The 24,427-nt window shown below is 38.2% G+C and overlaps 4 protein-coding genes and 1 long non-coding RNA gene across 6 annotated transcripts; 4 read left to right on the forward strand and 1 right to left on the reverse strand.

Annotated features, from left to right (window-relative positions):
- The first annotated feature begins 1,572 nt into the window (after window positions 1-1,572).
- Window positions 1,573-3,279, forward strand: LOC120492784 (uncharacterized). Its single transcript, XM_039691030.2, has 4 exons — window positions 1,573-1,742; window positions 1,850-2,191; window positions 2,446-2,490; window positions 2,605-3,279. The coding sequence occupies exons 1-4, from the start codon at window positions 1,682-1,684 to the stop codon at window positions 2,775-2,777; spliced, it is 621 nt and encodes a 206-aa protein (XP_039546964.2). The 5' UTR covers window positions 1,573-1,681; the 3' UTR covers window positions 2,778-3,279.
- A 961-nt stretch (window positions 3,280-4,240) lies between these two features.
- LOC120492782 (uncharacterized) lies at window positions 4,241-6,186 on the forward strand. Its single transcript, XM_089122822.1, has 4 exons — window positions 4,241-4,481; window positions 4,589-4,930; window positions 5,324-5,368; window positions 5,470-6,186. The coding sequence occupies exons 1-4, from the start codon at window positions 4,421-4,423 to the stop codon at window positions 5,634-5,636; spliced, it is 615 nt and encodes a 204-aa protein (XP_088978948.1). The 5' UTR covers window positions 4,241-4,420; the 3' UTR covers window positions 5,637-6,186.
- Window positions 6,187-7,305: 1,119 nt separating this feature from the next.
- Window positions 7,306-9,981, forward strand: LOC148970850 (uncharacterized). The gene is made up of 3 exons (XR_016147310.1): window positions 7,306-7,789; window positions 8,617-8,688; window positions 8,955-9,981. It is a non-coding gene; the product is annotated as an uncharacterized LOC148970850 (long non-coding RNA).
- A 708-nt stretch (window positions 9,982-10,689) lies between these two features.
- LOC120492780 (protein NLRC3-like) lies at window positions 10,690-17,286 on the forward strand. Of its 2 annotated transcripts, XM_089122813.1 has the most exons (7): window positions 10,690-11,095; window positions 11,178-12,977; window positions 13,137-13,310; window positions 13,838-14,011; window positions 14,299-14,472; window positions 14,613-14,789; window positions 17,170-17,286. In XM_089122813.1, the coding sequence occupies exons 1-6, from the start codon at window positions 10,965-10,967 to the stop codon at window positions 14,773-14,775; spliced, it is 2,616 nt and encodes an 871-aa protein (XP_088978939.1). In that variant the 5' UTR covers window positions 10,690-10,964; the 3' UTR covers window positions 14,776-14,789; window positions 17,170-17,286. The 2 variants fall into 2 exon arrangements, with proteins under 2 accessions (XP_088978939.1, XP_088978940.1); XM_089122814.1 differs by lacking the exons at window positions 13,838-14,011; window positions 14,299-14,472; window positions 14,613-14,789; window positions 17,170-17,286 and having other exon boundaries at window positions 10,691-11,095; window positions 13,137-13,314.
- LOC120492779 (uncharacterized) lies at window positions 15,812-24,360 on the reverse strand. Its single transcript, XM_089123011.1, has 9 exons — window positions 23,383-24,360; window positions 22,664-22,945; window positions 21,454-21,705; window positions 21,297-21,368; window positions 21,062-21,213; window positions 17,402-17,471; window positions 16,953-17,294; window positions 16,436-16,465; window positions 15,812-16,321 (listed from the first exon to the last, which is right to left on the reverse strand). The coding sequence occupies exons 1-9, from the start codon at window positions 23,426-23,428 to the stop codon at window positions 16,146-16,148; spliced, it is 1,422 nt and encodes a 473-aa protein (XP_088979137.1). The 5' UTR covers window positions 23,429-24,360; the 3' UTR covers window positions 15,812-16,145.
- Window positions 24,361-24,427: the final 67 nt, after the last annotated feature.

Raw genomic sequence — 24,427 nt, forward strand, 5'->3', positions numbered from 1 at the left:
ACTGGGTCGGGCGTCTGGCCCGGGTGTTGTTGGTGGGCGCGGCTAGCACGCCCTGTTAGTAATTGGACTAAATGGCCCTTCCCCTTCACTACCTCTAGCCAAACCCCTCCCATCAAGTAAAATAATTCTTTTTAAGTGATACCAGGGTTGGATGTGGTGTCTCTGGCTAGGGAGCTAACCAGTGTACGCCTCGATCCAAACCATGGGACAAAAAAAAAAAAAAAAAAAAAAAGGGGGGGGGGGGGGGGGACCAACCACCAATTACACTTGGCTGTGTCAGGTCACAAACAGACTAGGGGAGCTTGGTTTGGAGGTGCCTGTTGTGGTCCCCCGGTGGAAAAACTCAATGTAGCCCAGAAGTATAACGATGGGGGTTGGGTGTCACTGAAGGTGGTGGAGGGGAATCGTGTTATTGAATCGAGAGGAAACATCTGTGTCTGGGGGGCCTGTTGGTTGCACTCACTGGCAGTTCTGGGTCAGCCCTCTGACCCAGAGTTTAGAGCAGATGTGCAATAAAAATAAAATTAAATGTATTATTATTGTCATATTGCTATTGTCACTACTGTTGTAGATTGCTATAGCCTATATTACTATTATTGTCATGAATATTATCATTATAAATACTATCATTGATACTGCCACCACTAACACTAATACAGATACATTTATATATATATATATATATATATATATATATGTATATATTTCTTTGTGTTTGTCAAAGTCTCTATCATATCCTCTACAACTATTCAGATACTACCGAATTGCATCACAGAAAGGATCTCGTGTGCCTACATATACCACTTTGTCGATAACTGTGTGGGGCTGTTGTGAGTTTTTCTGTTCTCTGTTGTTTTTTTTTTTGTTTTTTGTTTCCCCTTTCCTACTTCTGTATTGTAGATGTGTCTCACTGAATCACTCAGTAACTGAGTGTTACTGTTTTGTTAACCTGCAATAAAAAAAAAAAAAAAAAAGTTTATGGTTGATTTGTTTCATTCGGCTGTTTTCTGTTGCTCAGTATTGCTTTGCTCAGGGTATAAGAGAGAACTGTTGATATGATCATTTGACAAAGTATATTGTTTCTCTCTATCAAAATGTGTAACAATAAATAACCTGCCTGCCTAAAAAGATTTGAGCGTCTTTCCTGTCATCACTGATGTTTTTCACCTTTTCAGAATTGCAGCGTAAGCTTCCTGTCTTACATTACCTCAGAAAAATAACTTCCTCCTGCAGTTCTTCAGAAAACACAAGCACAGTAATGCATATGACATGTCAACCGATTTGTGTGTGTACATTTTTGTAAAGAACTTTTTATGTAATATTTCATGCAAAATAATTAATCTCCCAGAATAGAGCTTAACTTGTAATATTTATCATCATGGACTCTACACACACTTAAAACCAAGATTTGCTCACCAACTGTGTTTGCAAGCTAAAGTAAACCAGATATAACACAACTTTGAGATGCTATAAGATACAGGTTGCAATGAAAACAGCATTAGCATTCATTATGATTGTTATTAGGGGAAAAGTACAAATATGAAAGATGCAACACTTAAACTGATAGAGACTATTATTCAATGCTTTATGTCTCTGTCGGAAGTGGAGACTGTGGTTTAAGTGTCTCTGCATTGATCTGAAACCTATAGTTTGATCAACACCTTTATGAACAACAGACACAATGGAGACAGTCATTTTCTTCTGTGTATTTTCTTGTTGGATTATGCGAATCACATCCAGTGGTAAATATATTCTATCTCAAACATTCATGAAATTAAAATATCATCCTCAAATACAATAGATATCAACAGTCTAGAAGGATGAGTGTTTATTATAAACGTTTCTCCAGATTTGTCAGCAGGAGGATCTTCTGTTGTGAGGGTTCGGATGGGAGAAAACATCACTCTGAACTGCAGCATGAGGAACCGATATGAAGTCGCCTGGTATCTTCTCAGATCTGATCAACTTGTGCTGTTGAGTTCTGCAGAGAAGGACAAAAGCGGGAGAAAACTTCTGATCAACTACAATCTAAACCGAGCTCGTGTGAAAATGACAGCAGACAGTTGGGTCACCAGAGTCTCTTTAACTATTACTGGAGTAACAGAATCAGATTCAGGACTTTATTTCTGTGGAGTAAAGTCTGACGCTCCAGAGATGTTCTTCGACAAACCCATCAGACTGGACATTGAAGGTACCAGATTTCAGTTTTTCCTCATCATATCTTCACAAACTTATCAATGTTGGGGGTAAGATGAGCCACTCAAGACGAGATCTGAACATGATTTTTGTTTTAGTGGTTTGTGCAGATATACACTTAGCACCAACCCACAGTTTACAGTTCATTGAGGCATTTAAAAAAATTGCCATAAAAACTAGTTGAAATTACAGAAGCAGGTTTTTGTGTGTGTTCATATATTTATCGATAAACATATCATATATTCACAGGTCTTTTTACAATAGAAGACGTGAGAGCAGAAGTTGAAATCACAGGTAATGTGTTTCTTGTTTATTTAATAGATTTTTCTATTTGTTGTAACGTCTCTTCTGTGAAGATCTGGCACTAAATGTTGTATATAAATGTGTGTAACTCTTCTGTGTCTGTAGACGAGGTGACAGTGACGGAGCGTGTGTTGATGTTCGCTGGTGTTGGACTGGCTGTGTTTGTGTTTTTTCTGGCTACAATCCTCGCAGGAGGAATCATTTACCATCGTGGACAGCAGAAAGGATGGAAAGCAGCGAAACGTGCATCTATGATGAGCCACAAATCAGCTAAATGACTCATTTATGTGCTTTATTTGACAATTTTGAGCTTTGCACTGCCAGTAAAATAAGCATTTCTGTAGGGAAACACACATGGTAACAGACAATTTTGGCTCAAATGCTTTTCCTGTTTCTCAGATTTCACTTCGAGAAAACCGAAGCTGAGATGTTGTGGTAAAGGTCACTTTTATTTCGCACCAGTGAAACTTGCACAGGCTTTAATGTGTGGTGATTATTCAGGTTTGTGTGATTCAGGAAATGTTCAGTGCTGTCTTTAGTGTTTTTCAAAGCAGACAGTTTCTTCTTAATGCAAACAAAAGCTTTAATATCATCAGACTATCAGACCATCAGGATTGGCTATATCTTTACACATTTTATATTTTTGTAGTGTAACATTAATATGTACTTATAAGCTGTTTTCATAGTGAAAATATAAATGTATATCTCTTTTGTGGCACATAAAGCTTGATTTAATAAAAAATGTCAGATAAATTCAATGAAAAGTGTGTTGTCGGGAGATCTGAACTAATGAAAACATAAACCCAAGAAATGATGTGATTATATGTGCATTAATGTGCAGCATCATTAGCAAAGCTAAACCTCTTCACATAACTGTAAATTCAGAGATCTGTTCTTTCTCTTTCAGAGAGAAGGTTTCACTTCATTGTCAAGCAATGCAGAGTAATGATTTCTTGACTGACTGTATTATCTTGTTGCTTTTAAAACCACAAAATAGGAGGCAAGGGAGATAACAAATGCTATGCTGATTGCTGACTCTAGAAGGGCAAATAAAGTAGTGTGTGTGTGTGTGTGTGTGTGTGTGTGTGTATGCCCGTGAAAACCAGCGCCCTCGTCTGGTACAAGCGGGTTGGTCTGCTTTAAAGGCTTAAAGGGATAGTTCACTTTGAAATTAATTTTTGATATGTTTTATCTTACCTCAAGGGCATCCAAGATGTAGGTGTCTTTGTTTCCACAGTATTTTTTTTAATTTTGACATTTTCGGTCAAAATGGTGTTGTCTGTCAGTCCTAAAGGCTCCACCTCAAAGAGCATGCACAGAGCAGTCCAAATTAAACATGATTTAATGACTCGTAAATGTAACATTGATGGCCAAAGACACGAAACAAGCGGTTTGTGTGAGAAAACGAAAACAGTATTTATAATGTTTTAACTCTTGTTAACAGCCGTCGAATTGATCTGAATCAGATGTCCAACTGAACCGAACTGAACCGTCTCCAACGTTACGCCGGAAGTGATCTCTCGCGCGTCTACGCCACGCAATGTTTACACGGAGATTTCGGAAGTTTTACCTCTCACTAAACATATTTAGATATACGGGAAATTGCAATGGAAGACGATTTCGATATATATCTAAATATGTTTAGTAATAAGTAATACTTGCTGTAATAAGTATGACTTGCTGTCAAGTAATAACCACTTGACAGCAATCTTTTGTCTCTGTTTTAACAGATATTTTAAAACAGCTCCCTGTTTTAAAAGATCATTCTAATCTGTTGAGTTGACCTCAATGAGGGGTTAAGCAACTATTATTAAATGCTTAATATTTCTCTGGAAGGAAGTGGACACTCTTTGTGGTTTCAGTGACTCTGCATCAAGCTGAAACTTTAGTTTGATCGACACCGTGAAGGACAACAGACACCATGGAGACAGTCATTTTCTTCTGTGTATTTTCTTGTTGGATTATGCAAATCACATCCAGTGGTAAATATATTCTATCTCAAACATTCATGAAATTAACATATCATCCTCAAATACAATAGATATCAACAGTCTAGAAGGATGAGTGTTTATTATAAACGTCTCTCCAGATTTGTCAGCAGGAGGATCTTCTGTTGTGAGAGTTCGGATGGGAGAAAACATCACTCTGAACTGCAGCATGAGGAACCGATATGAAGTCGCCTGGTATCTTCTCAGATCTGAAGAACTCGTTCTGTTGAGTTCAGCAGAGAAGGACAAAAACGAGAGAAAACTCCTGATCAACTACAATCTAAACAGCAATCGTGTGAAAATAACAGCAGACAGTTGGGTCACCAGAGTCTCTTTAACTATTACTGGAGTAACAGAATCAGATTCAGGACTTTATTTCTATGGAGTAAAGTCTGACGCTCCAGAGATGTTCTTCGACAAACCCATCAGACTGGACATTGAAGGTATAGATTTCAGTTTTTCCATTGTCTTAACAAACTTATCAGTGTTGGGGGTAAGATGCGTCACTCAAAGATGATCTGAACGTAGGTTTAGTTTTAAGAGATATGGATTTAACTGAGTTTCCAAAGTGATTGTGGAATAAAATAAACCTGATTTAAATATATATATATTTTTTAGTGCTCATATTTAGAATACATATTTTGTTGTTGTTGAGAAGTCATGTTTCTTGGACTCCTTTTAATTATTATGCATAATTTCTATCGCATGAAGGACAAAAATTACAGAATCTCATCTTAATGCACACTCACATATACAGCTAACAACTAAAACTGTTTATTTGTTTATTGTTGTAATGTTTTCTGTGTTTGTATGATAAACTGATCATATATGTACAGGTATATTTGTAACAGAAGAGCCTAAAGAAGAAGATGGCGTCCCAGGTAACATGTTGGTTTGATTGTTCATGTTTTAACTGCTCTGCTGGAGTTAATTCAGTCAGTATATATAGCTATAAATGTGCGTAACTCTTCTGTGTCTGTAGACGAGGTGACGGTGACGGAGCCTGTGTTGATGTTCGTTGGTGTTGGCCTGGCTGTGTTTGTGTTTTTTCTGGCTACAGTCGTCGCAGGAAGAGTCATTTACCATCGTGGACAGCAGAAAGGATGGAAAGCAGCGAAACAAGAAGCTATGAATCAAAAAGCAGCTTAATGACACATTTCTGCTTTGTTTTACAATCTGAGGTTTGCTTTGCCAGTAAATTAAGCATTGCTGTCGGGAAACAAATTATAATCGATAACTGTGTCTCTGACATCATCATGTCACTGAAACTTAAACAGTCTTTAATGGTAGTGGCGATCATTGAGGTTTGTGCGTTTCAGTCAAAACTACTGCCACCGTCTTTAATGCAATGTTTATTAATTCAATATCAATGAACAACATGCATGCTTGTGTTAGAGTAACTGCAGTTTTTACATGTGTACAGTGAATGAGCCAATGTCCCTATTCAAAAAGAACAGCAAACAGTTTCTTCTTAATGCAACAAAAGCTTTAAATATCATTAGAAAAGCAGGATTCGTGATATAAATGGACATTGTGTCTGGCTATACATTTACACAAATATTTTTCCTGAGGAGCATCGTATAAGCTGTTTTCAAGAGAAAATATAAATGTAAATCTCTTCTGTGGTTCTGATCAAATAAACAGCAGTAAAATTAAGAAATGATGTGATTATATGTGCATTTTCTGGCAGAAACCCTCATCATTACCAATGCTAAACCTATTCATAATAACTGTAAATTTAGTGATTGGAAAAATAAGGTTTCACATCAGTTACAACTATAAGAACAGACCAAGGGACTAAATTAAATGTTGTGCAAAAAGGATTACAGGAAATGTTAAGAACTCTTAAAGGGATATTCACACAAAAATTAAAAGTAGCCCATGATTACTTTTAAGGTAGATCCTATGGATGTGTATGACTTTCTTCTTTTATACAAATACAAAAAAAAAAGTCCTGGCTCTTCCAAGCTTTATTATGGGAGTGAATAGGTGTAATTAAATGTATCAATTTGATGGCGGATTCAGAAAGGTTCAAGCGAGAATCACCAATTGGAGACTTGTCCGCTGGAAAATGCAAAAGACTTCGGAGTGGAAACAGAAAATAAGAGACTTGCAACCGGCGCATGCGAAAGACTACGTCATTACGCTATTTCTGTCATTACGCAATTTCTACGTCATTATGCTACGCTATTGCTACGTCATAAATTCTACATAATTATTTCTACGTCATTAATTCTACGTCATATGCTATTTTTACGTCATTATTACCGTCATTATGCTATTTCTACGTCATTGTGCTATTTCTACATCATCACACATGCATTTTCGTTTTTCAATCCTACCAAGTGTTTACATGTTCTCTCGATCGATTAGAAAAGGAAAAAACAACGCTTTCAATCCGATCGAACTTTCATTTGGAGAGTTGATTGGATTGATTAAGGCGTTTACATGAAGGCTTATTTAATCGGAAGGGCATTAAATAGTCGCGCAATGCTGATGTTGGTAACATTAACAATTTTAGAACAAAGTATAATTTGTACGGTTTTACGTGATATGATAAGCTATTGTTAGATTTAATCAGCGCGATTTACTGCAATGTTTTTTTCCCCTTAGTTAATCAGAACCAGAACAAAAGTGGATGTCACTTACTTGTTCAGACATTTTAGGGTGAAAATGATTATGTTGGTCATACTTCCAAAAAGAATAATCTGTGATCCTGAATGCCAGTATCGCCACCGGCAGCGACTGACAGACACACACTCGCTGTGCCGTGCCGAGGTACAACTCAAGTAAAGTTGATAATTCCGTGAATGACTGCAGTTGCAGATTACGAACAGAGATGGCGACAAAGAGGAAACACTGTGGACTGCAAATTCGAAGTTTAAAAACTGAAAAATAAACAGTTAAAAGTTAAAATAGCCTATAAAAGATATTTTGTTTGTGTTTTTCCATCAGTCTTCCAAGTGCTGTACATTTATTCTTCCTTTTTGCATCTGTATGGATACGAGTGGCAAACAAAATAATGGACACAAAGAACTATAGTTCTGAGGTCTCTCTCTCTCTCTCTCCTCTTCAAACTGGTCTGGCAACTTTTGCCTCCAGAAGTCAAAGTATTTTCAGAGTTTTACTGTGTGTCATTTTACAGCGGGACATAATAAGATTCGTTACCTCAGAAAAACTGAGCGTTGAAGTGTTTAATAGTAATATTTCCAGTTGCCTCTACAGGAATTGACGTTATGGGCAAACGGTTGATGAGAAACCATGAACATGTCAGGAGCGAGTGACCCAACAGTTTAATCCAGGTGAGTGAACATTAGTAAGGTGAGATGCTTTACTTCCTCATTAACTTCAGAACCCAGGAAATACTTTCTTGAAGTATTTAAAAACAAACATAAACATGAAGAACTTCACTCACAGGTGAGAGTAATGACGCTGAGGGTCAAAATAACAGTTTATGAAAATCAGGGACATCAATTGAAATCTTGGACATGTCTTTATTTTGTTGATCAAATCAACTGAAATATATACTTTAAAGAAACTCACTCCATTTCATAGTTATGCATTTAATCATATGGATTTTAATTTGAACATTCTTGCTTTTAAAACATACGAGTTGGGATACATTTTTAACAAATATCAAAAGAGTGCTGTTTTTACACTTTAGGTGATGTCAGTTTTACTAAACTTTTCATTGAAACTGAACAAATAGGAAACATTTTTATTTTAAAACAGTTGGAAAAAATCTTGAACAAATATTTGTGAATGTTAGTCAGATTCACAGAGGTATTAAATGTGGGCTTACAGTAAACTGTCCCATTTGTACAATATTTAAAGCTTCAGTGGAAGAACATTAAACAAGTGTTTCAAACTTCCCAGTCTGTTCAGCCAAGATATTTCTGTTTTAAACACACAGATGAAATACTGGTGCAAACTTTACAGATCTGACTGAAGAAGAGAATCTGCTGATTCAGATGATAACATGATTGACGATCACATTAAATGTTGTAATTATTGATTAGAAATCAGAAATCTGACTTGTTTTGTCTCCACACATTGAAGAAACTGTCAAATGAAATGTATTGTATTTGAGTGTGTGTGAATGAGTGTTTCTGATGTCTTACCCGAGCAGCTCCATGAAGACTGAATGAATCATGGACGACACACACACATTCAGACATGGAGATGTTTCTCCTGGATGCAGGTACTTCAATCTTCATGTGATCTTAATGTTATAGAAGACTCATTTTCTGCAGATAACAGGGTGTTGTGAGTGTTTGCCAGGGTTGGAATAGTGATAAGTTGTCTCTGTCATATTCTGGTGCAGGATTTACAGTAGTTGGAGCCACTCAGGGTCTTTAAACACTGTCCAAAGACACACAGATACAGTAGACAGCTAGATGATACACTCACCTAAAGGATTATTAGGAACACCACACTAATACTGTGTTTGACCCCTTTCGCTTTCAGAACTGCATTAATTCTACGTGGCATTGATTCAACAAGGTGCTGAAAGCATTCTTTAGAGATGTTGGCCCATATGGATAGGATAGCATCTTGCACTTGTTGGAGATTTGTGGGATGCACATCCAGGACACGAAGCTCCCGTTCCACCACATCCCAAAGATGCTCTATTGGGTTGAGATCTGGTGACTGTGGGGGCCATTTTAGTACAGTCAACTCATTGTCATGTTCAAGAAACCAATTCGAATGGACATGGTCAGAAACAATGCTCAGGTAGGCCGTGGTATTTAAACGATGCCCAATTGGCACTAAGGGGCCTAAAGTGTGCCAAGAAAACATCCCCACACCATTACACCACCACCACCACCAGCCTGCACAGTGGGAACAAGGCATGATGGATCCATGTTCTCATTCTGTTTACGCCAAATTCGGACTCTACCATCTGAATGTCTCAACAGAAATCGAGACTCATCAGACCAGGCAACATTTCTCCAGTCTTCAACTGTCCAGTTTTGGTGAGCTCTTGCAAATTGTCGCCTCTTTTTCCTATTTGCAGTGGAGATGAGTGGTACCCGGTGGGGTCTTCTGCTGTTGTAGCCCATCCGCCTCAAGGTTGTGTGTGTTGTGTCTTTGCTGCATACCTCGGTTGTAACGAGTGGTTATTTCAGTCAAAGTTGCTCTTCTATCAGCTTGAATCAGTCGGCCCATTCTCCTCTGACCTCGAGCATCAACAAGGCATTTTATCCCACAGGACTACCCCATACTTGATGTTTTTCCCTTTCCACACCATTCTTTGTAAACCCTAGAAATGGTTGTGTGTGAAAATCCCAGTAACTGAGCAGATTGTGAAATACTCACCAACAACCATGCCACGCTCAAAATTGCTTAAATCACCTTTCTTTCCTATTGTGTCAGTTTGGAGTTCAGGAGATTGTCTTGACCAGGACCACAAACCATTAAATGCATTGAAGCAACTGCCATGTGATTGGTTGATTAGATAATTCCATGAACGAGAAATTCTAATAAAAACTAATAATCCTTTAGCTGAGTGTATATAACATTATCCTTGGACAGTCTCATCACTCTTCAACATACTGTCTCAATAGACAACCTTCTCATGTGGGATTTATTTTCATAGATTAACCAAATTTATTCTTGTTTCTATTATCTCTATTCTATTTAAGTCAGTTTAAGGGTGACAGATCAATCTCCCCGGAGCCCAGCTGTGTGTCCATGAAGAGTGATGTGTCTATGATAGAGCCAATGAGATTTGCGGGAAAACACACATCAACTGATCTGAGGTATATCATGTCATAGATGGATAGATTTTCTAGAGTTACATGCATGCAAACTTTGGGAAAAAAGTTAGTCTTTGAAAAAGACAATTTTTTTGGTTCAATTCAATAAATGCACAAGATGCATTTATTGAATTGAACTACATAGGCCCTCAAAAATTAAGATATCAATAGAAAATTTGCAGAAAAACTGATATCTTTAAAACTTCTTGAGTTACAGACATGCAGACTTTGGAAAAATACACATGCCAGTTTCTTCTGGGTCCCATTGTTAAACTAACTACTCAATATTGTCCCCACCACTTTTTTAAACATCTTGCAGCACAGATGTACCTAATACAAACATGTCAAGTTGACTATAACAAGAGCATTCATTTAATTAACTTCATTCTGGTGCTGGAATGTGGTGTTTTTGAACTCATGCTGAGTGTCTGTTGTCACTGTTATCAGTATCAGGACGTTCTCGTCTTCACACAGATAACATATGAACACTTCACTTAAATTATTAAAATATTAAATACAGACAGGGCAATTTCAGAGCATTTTATTAATTCCCCCTTACAACTTAAACACACAACTTAAATGTCTTTGATCAATGTCTTTCTAAAAATATTTTTTAAATTATGTATTTTTTATACTAATATTCAGCAGCAAACAGGTGTTAACAGGTGCGTTGAGGCACTCATTGGCACCCCTCTATCTGGCTCAATATGAATACTATATGAATTATTGTCTCTGCATTCTCGACTCTGTTGTATTGTCTCTGTTCTCTCCATGTTTGTCCATAATTAGTGAACAGTCTATGGACACCCGAGGAACATTTACCGGAATACACATGACATCTAATCTGAGGTACAACATTTCTGTCAAGACATAAATATATTTAACTATCAATTTTACTAATTTGCTGAAATTTGATAATTTATTCTTTCAGTCATGATTCTCAACTGATCCAAAGAACATTTAAATCAGATCTGCTGAAGAAGTTTCAGTGTGTGTGTGAAGGAACAGCAAAGCAGGGAAACCCAACACTCCTGATTCTGAATGAGATCTACACAGAGCTCTACATCACAGAGAGTGGAAGTGGAGAGATCAATAAGGAGCATGAGGTGAGACAGATCGAGACACAGTCCAGGAGTGCAGCAACAGAGGACACACCGATCAAATGCAGTGACATCTTTAGACCTTTACCTGGACAAGACAAACCCATCAGAACTGTGCTGACGAAGGGAGTCGCTGGCATTGGAAAAACAGTCTCTGTGCAGAAGTTCATCGTGGACTGGGCTGAAGGGAAAGAGAATCAGGACGTCCAGCTCATATTTCCACTTCCTTTCAGAGAGCTCAACTTGAAGAAGGGCAAAAGACTCAGTCTTTTAGATCTTCTTCGTGCCTTTTTCCCGGAAACAAAAGACATGGAAATATCCAGGGGTGAATATAAAGTGTTGTTCATCTTTGATGGTCTGGATGAGTGTCGCCTGTCTCTGAACTTTAAGAGTGAAGGTAAACTGTGTAATATATCTGAATCAGCCTCAGTGGACGAGCTGCTGCCGAACCTCATTGTGGGGAATCTGTTTCCCTCGTCTCTCATCTGGATCACCTCCAGACCAGCAGCAGCGGATCTCGTCCCTTCTGAGTGTGTCCATCGGGTGACAGAGGTACGAGGCTTCAATGACCCACAGAAGGAGGAATACTTCAGGAAGAGGATCAGTGATCAGAGTCTGGCCGACAGGATCATCACACACCTGAAGTCCTCAAGGAGCCTCTTTATTATGTGCCACATCCCAGTGTTCTGCTGGATCTCAGCCACTGTTCTAGAGGAGATGTGCAGTGAAGCAGAGAGACGAGAGATCCCCAAGACTCTCACTCAGATGTACACACACTTCCTGATCATTCAGACCAACATCAAACATGAGAAGGACTATAAGAAGAGAGTGAAAGATAAAGACTTGATTCTTAAACTGGGGAAACTGGCTTTCCAGCAGCTTGTGAAAGGCAATTTGATCTTCTATGAAGAAGACCTGAGCGAATGTGGCATTATTGTGAGAGAAGCATCAGTTTACTCAGGATTGTGCACTCAGATCTTCAGAGAGGAGTTGGGCTTGTGTCAGGGGAAAGTCTTCTGCTTTGTTCATCTGAGCATCCAGGAGCATCTAGCAGCTATATATGCACACATTTACTTAACATGTAAGAACAGAAATGTATTTGACAAAACCAAACAAAGTTTTTTTTCTAAAATCTTAAACCAGAAGAAATATCATTCATTATCCGAGCTGCATCAGAGGGCTGTAAATGAGGCTTTACAGAGTAAGAATGGGCAACTGGACCTTTTCCTGCGTTTCCTTCTGGGACTCTCATTGGAGTCCAATCAGACTCTCTTACGAGAACTACTGACACAGACTGGAAGCTGCTCCTACAACAAAGAGGAAACAGTTCAGTACATCAAACAGAAGATCGGGGAGAATCGCTCTCCTGAGAGATCCATCAATCTCTTCCACTGTCTGAATGAACTTGGTGAGGATTCACTGATGCAGGAGATCCAAGATTATGTGAAATCTGGAGAAATAGGAGAAACCAAACTCTCCACTTCACAATGGTCAGCTCTGGTTTATGTGTTGCTGACATCAGAACACAAGATTGATGTTTTTGATCTGAAGCAGTTTATCGGAGCACAAAATACAGCAGATGAAGTTCTTCAGATGCTGCTGCCTGTGGTTAAAGAATCCAGATCAGTTCAGTAAGTCCCTCTGACAACAATCACTACACTGATAAAACATTATCATATTTATGATAATATATATATAGCATGGAATTTCTAATAAAATCAATACTGTAATCGGTATTTTATCAGTTTTTTCTGAACTGAGAGACTAAAGAGTGTCATTGTTCTCTACAGATTGAGTGATTGTGGAGTCACAGATGAAGGTTGTGCTGATCTGACTTCAGCTCTGAGATCAAACCCCTCACACCTGAGAGAACTGGATCTGTCATTGAATAAAGTAGGAGATACAGGAATGAAGCAGCTTTCTAATCTACTGCAGGATCCTCACTGTAAACTGGAGATACTCAGGTAAGATTGTTTAAAATGTTTCATATAGTAAATAACGATTGTGTTACAGATCTGCCAGGCTCTCACACCAGCCAATCAAAGCACACTCCCTCACCTGAGTTCTAATCACACACACCTACGCCTCATCATCACCAAATATTATATTCGGTTACAGTTTATTTCAAGTTTTCATTGTTAAAGTGTAATCATATATTTAAGTATTGAGTAATATTAAGCAACTACACATACTTACTATAGGGTATGGTTAGGATTAAGATTTGGTTGAGGGTTAGTTGCATAAATTACTGTTATTACTATGGTAAGTTCATGTAACATATGTAACAAGGACACTGTTAAATAAAGTGTTGTCGAATATTCTTGCAATTTTTTTCAAATAGATTCGAACCCGCTCAAGAAGATTGTAGAAGTGGGTCTGAACCTTACACTGGACCTGCTTATGGTGCCGTGAATTAAGTGTTTGATTGTGAAGTTCCTGTTTATCTGAGCTGTAGATCCTAAACTGAAAGACTGATCATTGTTCTCCACAGGTTGTGGGATTGTGGTGTTTCAGATGAAGGTTGTGCTGATCTGACTTCAGCTCTGAGATCAAACCCCTCACATCTGAGAGAACTGAGTCTGTCAAGGAATAAAATAGGAGATTTAGGAGTCAAGCAGCTTTCTGATCTACTGAAGGATCCTCACTGTAAACTGGAGATACTGTGGTAAGTTTGTATAAAAAAGTCTCATATAGTAAATAATGATTGTGTTACAGATCTGCCAGGCTCTCACACCAGCCAATCACAGCACACTCCCTCACCTCCTCAGTTCTAATCACACACACCTGCACCTCATCATCACCCTCATCACTGCCACTATTTAGACACACACTTCACCACAGTTCATTGTCCGGTTTCATTTGTATGAAGAGGACCACTAACCCTGCCTCAGCGACTTCTACCTGGTATCTCCAGCGATCCTGAACTGAAAGATTGATCATTGTTCTTTACAGGTTGTGGGATTGTGGTGTAACAGATGAAGGTTGTGTTAATCTGGCTTCAGCTCTGAGATCAAACCCCTTACACCTGAGAGAACTGGATCTGTCAAAGAATAATGTTGGAGATTCAGGAGTGAAGCAGCTTTCTGATCTACTGCAGGATCCTCACTGTAAACTGGAAACACTGCGGTAAGATTGTATAAAATGTCCCAACATAGTCCTCTATTTCACTGGCTTGCCTAAAAAAATAATATTTGTGCAATTATTGAAGTTCCTGCTGATCTGAGCTCTAGATCCTGAACTGAGAGACGGATCATTGTTCTCTACAGGTTGAGTTATTGTGGTGTCACAGATGAAGGTTGTGCTGCTCTGACTTCAGCTCTGAGATCAAACCCCTCACACCTGAGACAACTGAGTCTGACTGGAAATAAACTAATAGACTCAGGAGTGAAGCCGCTTTCTGATCTGAAGACGGATTATCCACATTATTAACTGGAGACGCTTCTGTGAGTAGTAATAATTAAAACTGTTCATATTTTAATTGAAAGTTAATTTTGTTTCTTCTTAGTTTACTTTCCTTGTGATGGTGAATTACACTCTATAAACGTTTGATTTTTTTATAATAGTTTATAGAAACAATTAAATATCTTCGAGTTTCTCGTTGTCTTTTTGTACAGCAGGAGTAGTTAATTGTCATCGAAAAAGAGGGATAACAAACAAAATGCTGGGGGGCTCAAAATAGGAAAAGAAAGAGGGAAAAGGAGATGGCATGTCGATTGATGCGATAGCAGCTAAATAAGTGCATGGTGAAAGCCAATAGGTAGGATTTAAAGTGTGACGTCCAGGCATGTAGGCTATCTATCTGGCCATCGGGACTACCAGGAGATTCCCAGTGGGCCGACATGCTTTCATCTTATCAAAGATGTATCGGCCGAATCTTTACACGTTCTGCAAAAGTGCGCATTGATGGCATATATATCGATTACAAAGGGAGGCGCTCGAGAACACTCTTCTGAAACCTAAAATGGGCCTTTAAAAGCATTGCTGATGCACACATAAAATAAGACAACCTTCAAATATTAAACAGCATATAAATACCTTAATTGACCCTTCGCCGGCCCCTCCCCCAAAACGGCCATTGTCCAATCACACATCATAGCAACGGTTACTATGTGAGCAGGTCTGTCAAACATTGACGGTGAAGCTGAAGAGTTTTAGCATTGGCAGAAAATGCACATATGAAATTTCAGTTTAACTGCTCTTTATTTGCTCAGATTTATTTGCTTTATTTGCTCTCAACAACACGTTTATCATTGAATTCATCTGTTTACATTTTTATTAAATCGAGAATTACATTTATATTTTCTCTTGAAAACAGTTACATCAATGCTCCAAGAAAATTATATAAAGTGTAAAGATATAGCCAGACACAGCGTTCATTTTTATCCGAAGTCCTGCTGGTCTAATGATGTATAAGCATATGTTTGCATTAAAAAGAAACTGTTTGCTGTTCTTTTTGAATAAAGACATTGGCTCGCCCGCTACAAAAACTCTAGCATGCATATGGTTCATTGATAATGACTTAACAAATACTGCATTAAAGAGAAAATAATTTAAATTTAACTGTTCCACTTATGCACCTGAATAATCCCCACAACCGTTAGAGATTTTTTAAGTTTCACTGGTGCTGAATAAAGGCGACCTTTACCACAACATCTCAGTTTTCTCAAAGTGAAATCTGATAAACAGGAAAAGCGTCTGAGCCAAAGTTGTCTGTTGCCATTTGTGTTTCCCAACAGATATGCTTATTTTACTGGCAGTGCAAAGCTCAGATTGTCAAATAAAGCAAATAAATGTGTCATTTAGCTGATTTGGGTTTCAGACACTTCTTGAGCTTCTTGTTTCGCTGCTTTCCATCCTTTCTGCTGTCCACGATGGTAAATGACTCTTCCTGCGACGACTGTAGCCAGAAAAAACACAAACACAGCCAGTCCAACACCAGCGAACATCAACACACGCTCCGTCACCGTCACCTCGTCTACAGACACAGAAGAGTTACACACATTCATATACAACATTTAGCACCAGATCTCCACAGAAGAGCCATTACAACAAATAGAAAAATCTATTAAATAAACAAGAAACACATTACCTGTGATTTCACATTCTGCATTCGCCTTTTCTATAAAAAAAGACCTGTGAATATATGATCTGTTTCTAAATAGATATTAACACTGTTACAAATAGTTGCAGCAATGGAGGAGGCAGGGCCTAAATAGGGTTTAATAGACAGAACTGAAGAGCAAATTAACAAGACACACTGGAACTAAACTAACATTCAATCAAAAACTGTATACAGTATATTAAAAACAGGAACAAAGGAAGACTTTAACGGATAAACCTAACACACAAGAACAGAAATAAAACACACTGACATTGTGACAAACACACACACAAAAAACTGCTTCTGTAATTTTAAGTAGTTTTTTAAAACCACTCCTCAACTGAAAAATGTTGGTTAAGCAAAGTCTAGTGCTAGGTTTATATCTTCTCATGTACTGCATGCTCTCATTTACAAACCATTAAAACAAAAAGCATGTTTAGATCTTACCCACTCCCTCCTACATTGACTAATTTGAGATATGATGAGAAAAACTGAAATCTGGTACCTTCAATGTCCAGTCTGATGGGTTTGTCGAAGTGCATCTCTGGAGCGTCAGACTTTACTCCATAGAAATAAAGTCCTGAATCTGATTCTGTTACTCCAGTAATAGTTAAAGAGACTCTGGTGACCCAACTGTCTGCTGTCATTTTCACACGAGTACGGTTTAGATTGTAGTTGATCAGAAGTTTTCTCCCGTTTTTGTCCTTCTCACCGGAAATTAGCAGGACGAGTTCATCAGATCTGAGAAGATACCAGGCGACTTCATATCTGTCCCTCATGCTGCAGTTCAGAGTGATGTTTTCTCCCATCCGAACTCTCACAACAGAAGATCCTCCTGCTGACAAATCTGGAGAAACGTTTATAATAAACACTCATCCTTTTAGACTGTTGATATCTATAGTATTTGAGGTTGATATGTTAATTTCATGAATGTTTGAGATAGAATATATTTACCACTGGATGTGATTTGCATAATCCAACAAGAAAATACACAGAAGAAAATGACTTTCTCCATTGTGTCTGTTGTTTGTTAAGGTGTTGATAAAAGGATAGGGTTTAGATCAATGCAGAGACACTTAAACCACAGTGTTTCCACTTACGTCAGAGACATATAAAGCATTGGATAATAGTCAATAGTGTTGCATCCGCACATCAAGTAGCCAATCGCAACTCCGAACAAACACACTCTCCGAGACGTTCGTTCAACTTTGCTTTTTAAATCGGAAGAATGAATTGGCTCCGAAATAGACAAAAGAACCACTTTTCCCCTAATAATAAACATAATGAATGACATTGTTGTTTTCATTGATATACAACACATCTTAAAAATGTGTTGGTGTTTCATGACCATTGAAATTCTCTTGATTTCTCAATGCAGTTTACTTAAGCTTGGTGAGCAAAACTTGGCTATAAATGTGTTAGTTCATGATCTTAAATATTACAGGTTTCATACAAATGAAGGCTCTATTCTGGGAGATTAATTAATTTTTTTTACCATTTAACATATAAATGTTTCTGTTCTCAGTCCACATGTCATTACTGCATTACTGTGCATGTGTTTTCTGAAGTAGGGAAGGAGGAAGTCATTTTTTTTCTAAGGTGAAGACAGGAAGCAATTCTTACGCTGCAATCCTGAAAAGGTGAGAAACAACAGTGATGAAAGGAAAGACGCTTAAAACTTTTAAAGCAGGAAGTTATTTATTAAGTTACACAATTTAAATAGACAGACAGTAGAAGGGAACAATATACTTCATCAAGTGACCATATCAACAGTTAATTTGCCTTCTGACAGATACTCTACACACTAGCATACTGAAATGATGAAGATGTGTTTAATAGGCTTTATGCACAACTGCACTACTTCCTGAACTTAAGCCAGCTCTCTGTTTCCTGTCTGCCATTATTGGACAAATTGATTAATTCATATATATATATATATATATATATATATATATAAACATTCGAAATCCAAGGGCAAAAATGAATGTGGAATAAGGACGAGGGATAAACAAAAGGCCTGCTTATAAGAGGACGGTTTGTTGTTACAAAATTGAAGTCAAATTTGGTAAAACATTCCCTCAAAGTGTTTAAAGTTTTGCTAGACTTTTTAAGTCAACAAATCGTATTAGAAAATGTAGTTAAAATTTGTAGTTAAAACTTTTTTATTAACTCCACAGTCACTCGATCTCAGTAGGTTTAAAACGTAGAAGAAGACAGCTGCGGTCTTCCTTCCACTTTTGTGAGGTAACGCCACTTTGACATTTTTCTCAGTGCGAAGTCAGTGCAGGCTCTACAAAAGTGCTCATTGAGGGCGTATGTCGACTGCAAACAGGGCGCTCGAGAAAACCCTTCATTTAAAGCATTGCGGCTGACACACATTTAAAATAACACAACCTTCAAACATTAAACAGCATATAAATCAAAACTGCCTAATGTGACTGAATGAAATGTCGACCCAGTACAAGCTACAGGACTGTGAAGTTTTGAGGTGTTGACGGACTCAATGTACTCCATCTGTAAAGAGCCCCTATCATGGACTTTTGAAAATGACCTTTCATGTAGTGTGTAACATAGCTCTAAGTGAATGAAAACATCCTGCAAAATTTTAAATCTGAAAGTGCATCATATATAAAGTTATTGTCTTTCAAAACTTACTCGACTCTGGGTCAATGAAATTAATCGTTTTTCAAATGAGTCATTAGCCGTTACGTTGTTACGTCAATACTATTGTCTGCGCCCAGTTATTGTGCGCGCACTCACAGGGAAACGTAAACCTCAAACGGCAGCTGATTCCTGAACTGGACAGCATCATCATGTCGAGAAGACGGCGCAGTGCATACTGTGAAGGTAAAGGATTTAGAAAGATTGATTCATTTGACGAGTCGTTTGAGAATCATTGAAAATGTGATGATGTGCAAATGTATATTGTATATTATGAGGAAATTAAACTTTTTTTTTTTACATTTGTTGTATGTAAACATGTAGGAGACTCTACAACAACATTAGCAAACTTTTAAAAACCATGATAGGGGCACTTTAGCTTAAATAAGACAAGTGCCAGTAAAAACACGAGCCTCTTTGATCGTAGCATTGTCCCAGTCTGCCTGTCTTGTCTATTTTTTTTTTTTTCACAGATGAGATCCTGCTGCTCCTCTGCTGTAGGTGGGGAGGAAAGAGCAGGTCGGTGATGGCTGTAGTCAAGGAGATACTCCTTATAATGTAACTTACTGTAATATCTTTCAGTGTAATTGTCTATTTGCTAAGCCAGTGATTCTCAAACCTGTCCTGGGGACCCCTAACCACTGCAAATTTTGTATGTCTCTCTCATCAGACACAGCCAATTCAAATATTGCAGTCTGTACTAATGAGCTTTTAAGTTGAATCAGGGGCCTGTACTATGATGGTAGTTGCAGGATTAGTTTCGAGTTGACAAAACCAAACCAGGCTTTGTTGGTGCCATGATGCTGATCATCAACTTTCACTGTCGACTCAGGCTTTGATCCTGAGTTTTGGAGTTTAGGTGTGACATCAGTAACGAACATCCAATCACATGCTGAGAACGAGTTAAACTTATTCAAAACTCATTGAAATTAATTTCTCGTGAGAGAAGTAGCGCAATTCACTTAATATAAGTATTTAAATATTAAGAATTTAATCAACTTTACACAGCAAGAAGAAAATAGCTGTCTATGAAAGAGGACAACTAAAAGAAAAGTCTCGCTACTGTATCAGTGCAAGTAAAAGTTATATATGTGTATAGAGAATTGAACATTTAAGCTCACATTTAGTCATTTTATAGCTGCTTAATTTATGTATTCTAAAGCAAAATTATATTAACTTTATGTAAGTATTCATTTAAAATATGCATAATAAGAATTGATGAACTGAAATTACCTGTGATATTGTTTAAGGGTATAATAATTACATCATTTCTAAATCATACAAATGTATCATTCTAAATAAGCATTACTAAAAGCCAGATGATTTTGTCTTTAAAATAATTTGCTATGTAGTGACCTTTAATTTGGAGTAGAAGCAGGTGGAGTGACTTTATCGCGTCAGACATGTGTCACTTTGCTCACAGCTGATTGGTACAAGTTCGTTTTGCAACCTCTTACCTGGAGCATCACCTGCCCCGGACCAGGTTAGCCGTGGAGTGTAAGTTACTATGGCGATGAACACTGCTAAAAGCCAAACCGCTTTCATAGTACCTAAAACCCAGGATAAGCGCAAACTAAACTGAAACATAGCTGGCTAGCCACCTAAACCGGCTTCATGGTATAGGCCCCTGGTGTGTTAGGTGAGGGACACAATTAAAGAAACTTTGTGCGTAAAAACATCCAGTCTCTGTGGTGTTATAGCCGCTTTTAAAGCTTCAATGTGTCATTCTTTGGCCGCCAGCGGTCGTCTTTTCAAAACAATAACAAAGACGAAACTTGATGACGCTATGAAGGATAGTAGGACGATGGTAGATGTCATTTTCACGATCCAGAGATGTTTTTGGGGATTTTCTGTATTCGCCAATCTATATTCGTGAACCATGACGACTGAACGAGAAACCCCTAGAGACTGAACTGGAGAACTACAGCACTAGTTTCATCATGATCCACAGACCCTTGGCAGACTGTCATCTGGATCCCTGAAGTCAGTGCTGTCCACCCTCGAGTGATCTCTGTGGCAACGTCTGTATATCACGACAGTAATCAGAACCAGCAGAACCAGCAGAACCACAGTCAGTCCAACCAGCAACATCCAATGATCTACAGCTGAAGGAGAAAGAGGGAAGAGAGTTGTTTTATATTTTTAATTCACTGTTTCAGATCTTCTGTAATTCTCATGTTTTACTCACGTCGATGTTCAGTGTCGTCAGTTTTGGCTTCTTCAGTGTTGTTCAGATTTCCCTTTGAGTTTGTAACAGATTCTGTCCAGAATATTGAAGGTTATTGATGCAGTTTCGTATTAATTTGCTGATTAAAGATAATATTTGTGCTGGTCTGTTCTCTCACCTGTGACTGTGACTGTGACTGTGATCAAGGCTTCATTATTAGAGTCCAGAACTCTGTATGTTCCAGAGTCGTTGGGTGTAAAATTACTAATGATCAGAGTCTGCTCACTGACGCTCAGTCCATCACTGCTGACCCCGTGACCTCTCCTCCACAGCTCTGTCCAGCCGGAGCCAGAGTTTCTCTCCACTTTATCAGCTTTTGTCACCAAAACATCCAACTTCAGATCCTCTCCTTCCTTCACACAGATCTCATCTGAGGAGAAACAGAGATCCTCAATCATCATTATGAGTGTCATTTAATCAAGGCCATAATCACACATCGTCACGGGTGTGGTGCTGACTGAAGAAGGCTCCAATTCAAATAAACATTTACTAGATTCCAAACACAGGTACAGGATGACGGGCCGAAGGCATCACGCACACAAAACCAAGTAACGTAGACAACGACCGGCCAGGGGTGCGTTTCCCGAAAGCATTGTTAGACAACTATGGTCGCAAGTTCCGTTGTTACCAATAGAGTTCAATGGAAATTGCGACCATAGTTGTCTAATGATGTCTGAACAGAAGCAAACTAAATACAGATACAAATGAATGAACCATAACGATGTGAGGACAGGTCACACCGATGATGAAAACGAAGAACATGCAGGTAAGTGAGGGAGTGAGTTCAGGTGTGGAGACGAGGAGGATTCTGGGTAGTGTAGTGAAGAGAGAAAGACAGACTGGTGCAGGCGAGGACTGGGGGACCAGATGTAAACATTTATTATTTGGATAAAATCATCCATTTACAAAAAACCTAATCCACTCTGAATATTAATCTTGTCCCATTCCTCTAGTCCTACATGCCATTCCTGTCGTGTGTTTTCTTCTCAGCGAGCAGTAATGACCACTGACGACTTGAATTAAAATAAAATGAACTGTTTACTGAAGTTTTTGAACCGGATTTCCAGAGATACAGCGCACACAAATGGAGTCAAATCTCATTTCTCTTCTCTCTTTTTGCTTTCAGCGTGCTCTCGGCCACTACACTGCATTATGGGGAGACTTTTCTTAAAGCTGAACAACCTTATAAATGACATTATATACTCTTTCTGTTATTATTAAAGATAAATAATTCAACATTTATATTCTAATAAATTCACAACAATCCCAACACAATTAAAGAAAATCATGAAAGCACATGCTGATGGTTTGATCAGTTTTGACTTTACCGTGAATATGAAGGTTATACTCCAGCCGCTTCACTTCTGTCTGATCATCAGTGTAATACACATATATAAAGTATTTCCCAGCGTCCCTGTAGGTCACGTTTTTGATGATGACGTCACATGATCCTTCTTTACACACTCGACCGCTGCAGTTTCTCTCCTCACCCACAGGGATCTTTTTTGACCCATAGAATGAACTGATCTCCCCAATCTCTCTGTCCTCAGATCCACAGGATAGAGTGACGTTTCCTCCCTTTATTCCTGACACAGATATACTGGAGGATCCTGCACACACACACACACACAGTAATATTCACTCAATACAAAGTATTTAACAGAAAAATAGATGTGGTGTTTGTTTCTTTTTTCTTGAGTCAATATGATCTTGATAGTTGAGTTATTTTAGTAACCTAGAGTAAAATAAATAAATGAAGGCAAAAAGTAGCCAACAATATTAGAAGTGGCACATTACACCTGTTTCAAATGTATGTCAGTGAACTCCTGAACAATATTTATTTATCCATGAACCAGAAGAAACTGTATAAACCATTGATATTAGTGTGTGTTATTGATGTAATATGATGGGAAATTTACACCATCAATAATCAAATACCATCAAATCACTGAGTGGCACAACAGAAAAACAAGTTTTATAAAAATATAAAAATAAGAATACAAAAAAATATTACACCTAATAACATATAAACTTAAATGATACTAACCACTATAAATGATAAAGTACAGCAGCAGAAGAGGAAGATGATTCATCCTGATGAGAAAACAGAAGGTTATATTAATCTTATTAGAAGTTAACGGCAGTTGATAGTTTTACTTTGCTACTGCATGTGTCTGTAAAAGCTGTTTTTCTGCATGTTTGTTCTGCGTTTGTTGTATTTACACTGTCCTGACCAGCAGGAGTCGCCAGCGTGTGCAGATTCGAAACAGTGAATCATTTTGCGAGCCAATGGATTCAAAGCTTTGAAACGCTTCTTTTCTCCCATCACTACCTACAGGACACTAGAGAAAAAAACAATAAAACTTGCATAATTCAAATAAATGTTACTTAAAGGTAAACAATTGTGGTTTGGAAATAAGTCCCTGCTGCGACGCTAAAACTATTTATCCTTATGAGATGATAAACTTAAACCTGCTGATGACGTGAACAAACCAATTCTCAGTTGCACCAGAGCCCGTCTACCCTGTTGTGTATTATCTTGGTTGCAGTTCTATTAGAATTCCACTGGAGGTGATCGCGGGCGAGAGCAGAATGAATGGGAGTCTATGGGGCTAAACGGCTAAATGTGTCTCTTTCACCTGCTTGTCGTTAAATTAACATAGATTTTATTGTTGATTCCGCAAGTTCAATATAGATTATAGGCTAAAGTCGAATGAACGAGTACTTTTGTCCTTTTGATTTCTTACAGGTTAGGCCGTTGTTGGCCGGAACACGCTAGCATTCTGCTATTGTGTGACGTCATCACATTTTTGAACGGATTTTTAGAACAGATAAGAGAACTTAAAAATGCAATGTTCAGCTGAGTGTATTTTCTTAGCCCTCCCTTTTGAATGCAACTCTCAAATTACTTGACAAAAAATTACATCCTGAGAAAAGTGTTTTTCTGGGGGTGAAACCCCATTGACTCCCATTCATTCTGCACTCGACCGCGAGCGCCCCCGCATGGACAGAGACGTGTTACTGCAGCCAGTCCAGAAACCGGAAGTAACCAGCCAGTGCCAATTCTCTACAATTAGACATTCTCTGGTTGC

Source organism: Pimephales promelas, chromosome 18, assembly GCF_988280905.1.
Source record: "Pimephales promelas chromosome 18, fPimPro1.hap1.1, whole genome shotgun sequence".
Classification (NCBI taxonomy): Eukaryota; Metazoa; Chordata; class Actinopteri; order Cypriniformes; family Leuciscidae; genus Pimephales; species Pimephales promelas.

Bases quoted from the DNA above. Each gene is read 5' to 3' on its own strand.
- LOC120492784 (XM_039691030.2), top strand. From the start codon at position 1,682: ATGGAGACAGTCATTTTCTTCTGTGTATTTTCTTGTTGGATTATGCGA. The intron at 1,743-1,849 runs GTAAATATATTC...ACGTTTCTCCAG, and splicing joins TATGCGAATCACATCCAGTG to ATTTGTCAGCAGGAGGATCT. The intron at 2,192-2,445 runs GTACCAGATTTC...ATATATTCACAG, and splicing joins CATCAGACTGGACATTGAAG to GTCTTTTTACAATAGAAGAC.
- LOC120492782 (XM_089122822.1), top strand. From the start codon at position 4,421: ATGGAGACAGTCATTTTCTTCTGTGTATTTTCTTGTTGGATTATGCAA. The intron at 4,931-5,323 runs GTATAGATTTCA...ATATATGTACAG, and splicing joins CATCAGACTGGACATTGAAG to GTATATTTGTAACAGAAGAG. The intron at 5,369-5,469 runs GTAACATGTTGG...CTGTGTCTGTAG, and splicing joins AGAAGAAGATGGCGTCCCAG to ACGAGGTGACGGTGACGGAG.
- LOC120492780 (XM_089122813.1), top strand. From the start codon at position 10,965: ATGAATTATTGTCTCTGCATTCTCGACTCTGTTGTATTGTCTCTGTTC. The intron at 14,012-14,298 runs GTAAGTTTGTAT...TGTTCTTTACAG, and splicing joins TGTAAACTGGAGATACTGTG to GTTGTGGGATTGTGGTGTAA. The intron at 14,473-14,612 runs GTAAGATTGTAT...TGTTCTCTACAG, and splicing joins TGTAAACTGGAAACACTGCG to GTTGAGTTATTGTGGTGTCA.
- LOC120492779 (XM_089123011.1), bottom strand. From the start codon at position 23,428: ATGAATCATCTTCCTCTTCTGCTGCTGTACTTTATCATTTATAGTG. The intron at 22,946-23,382 runs GTTAGTATCATT...GTGTGTGTGCAG, and splicing joins GTACTTTATCATTTATAGTG to GATCCTCCAGTATATCTGTG. The intron at 16,466-16,952 runs GTACCAGATTTC...CTTTTTTTATAG, and splicing joins CATCAGACTGGACATTGAAG to AAAAGGCGAATGCAGAATGT.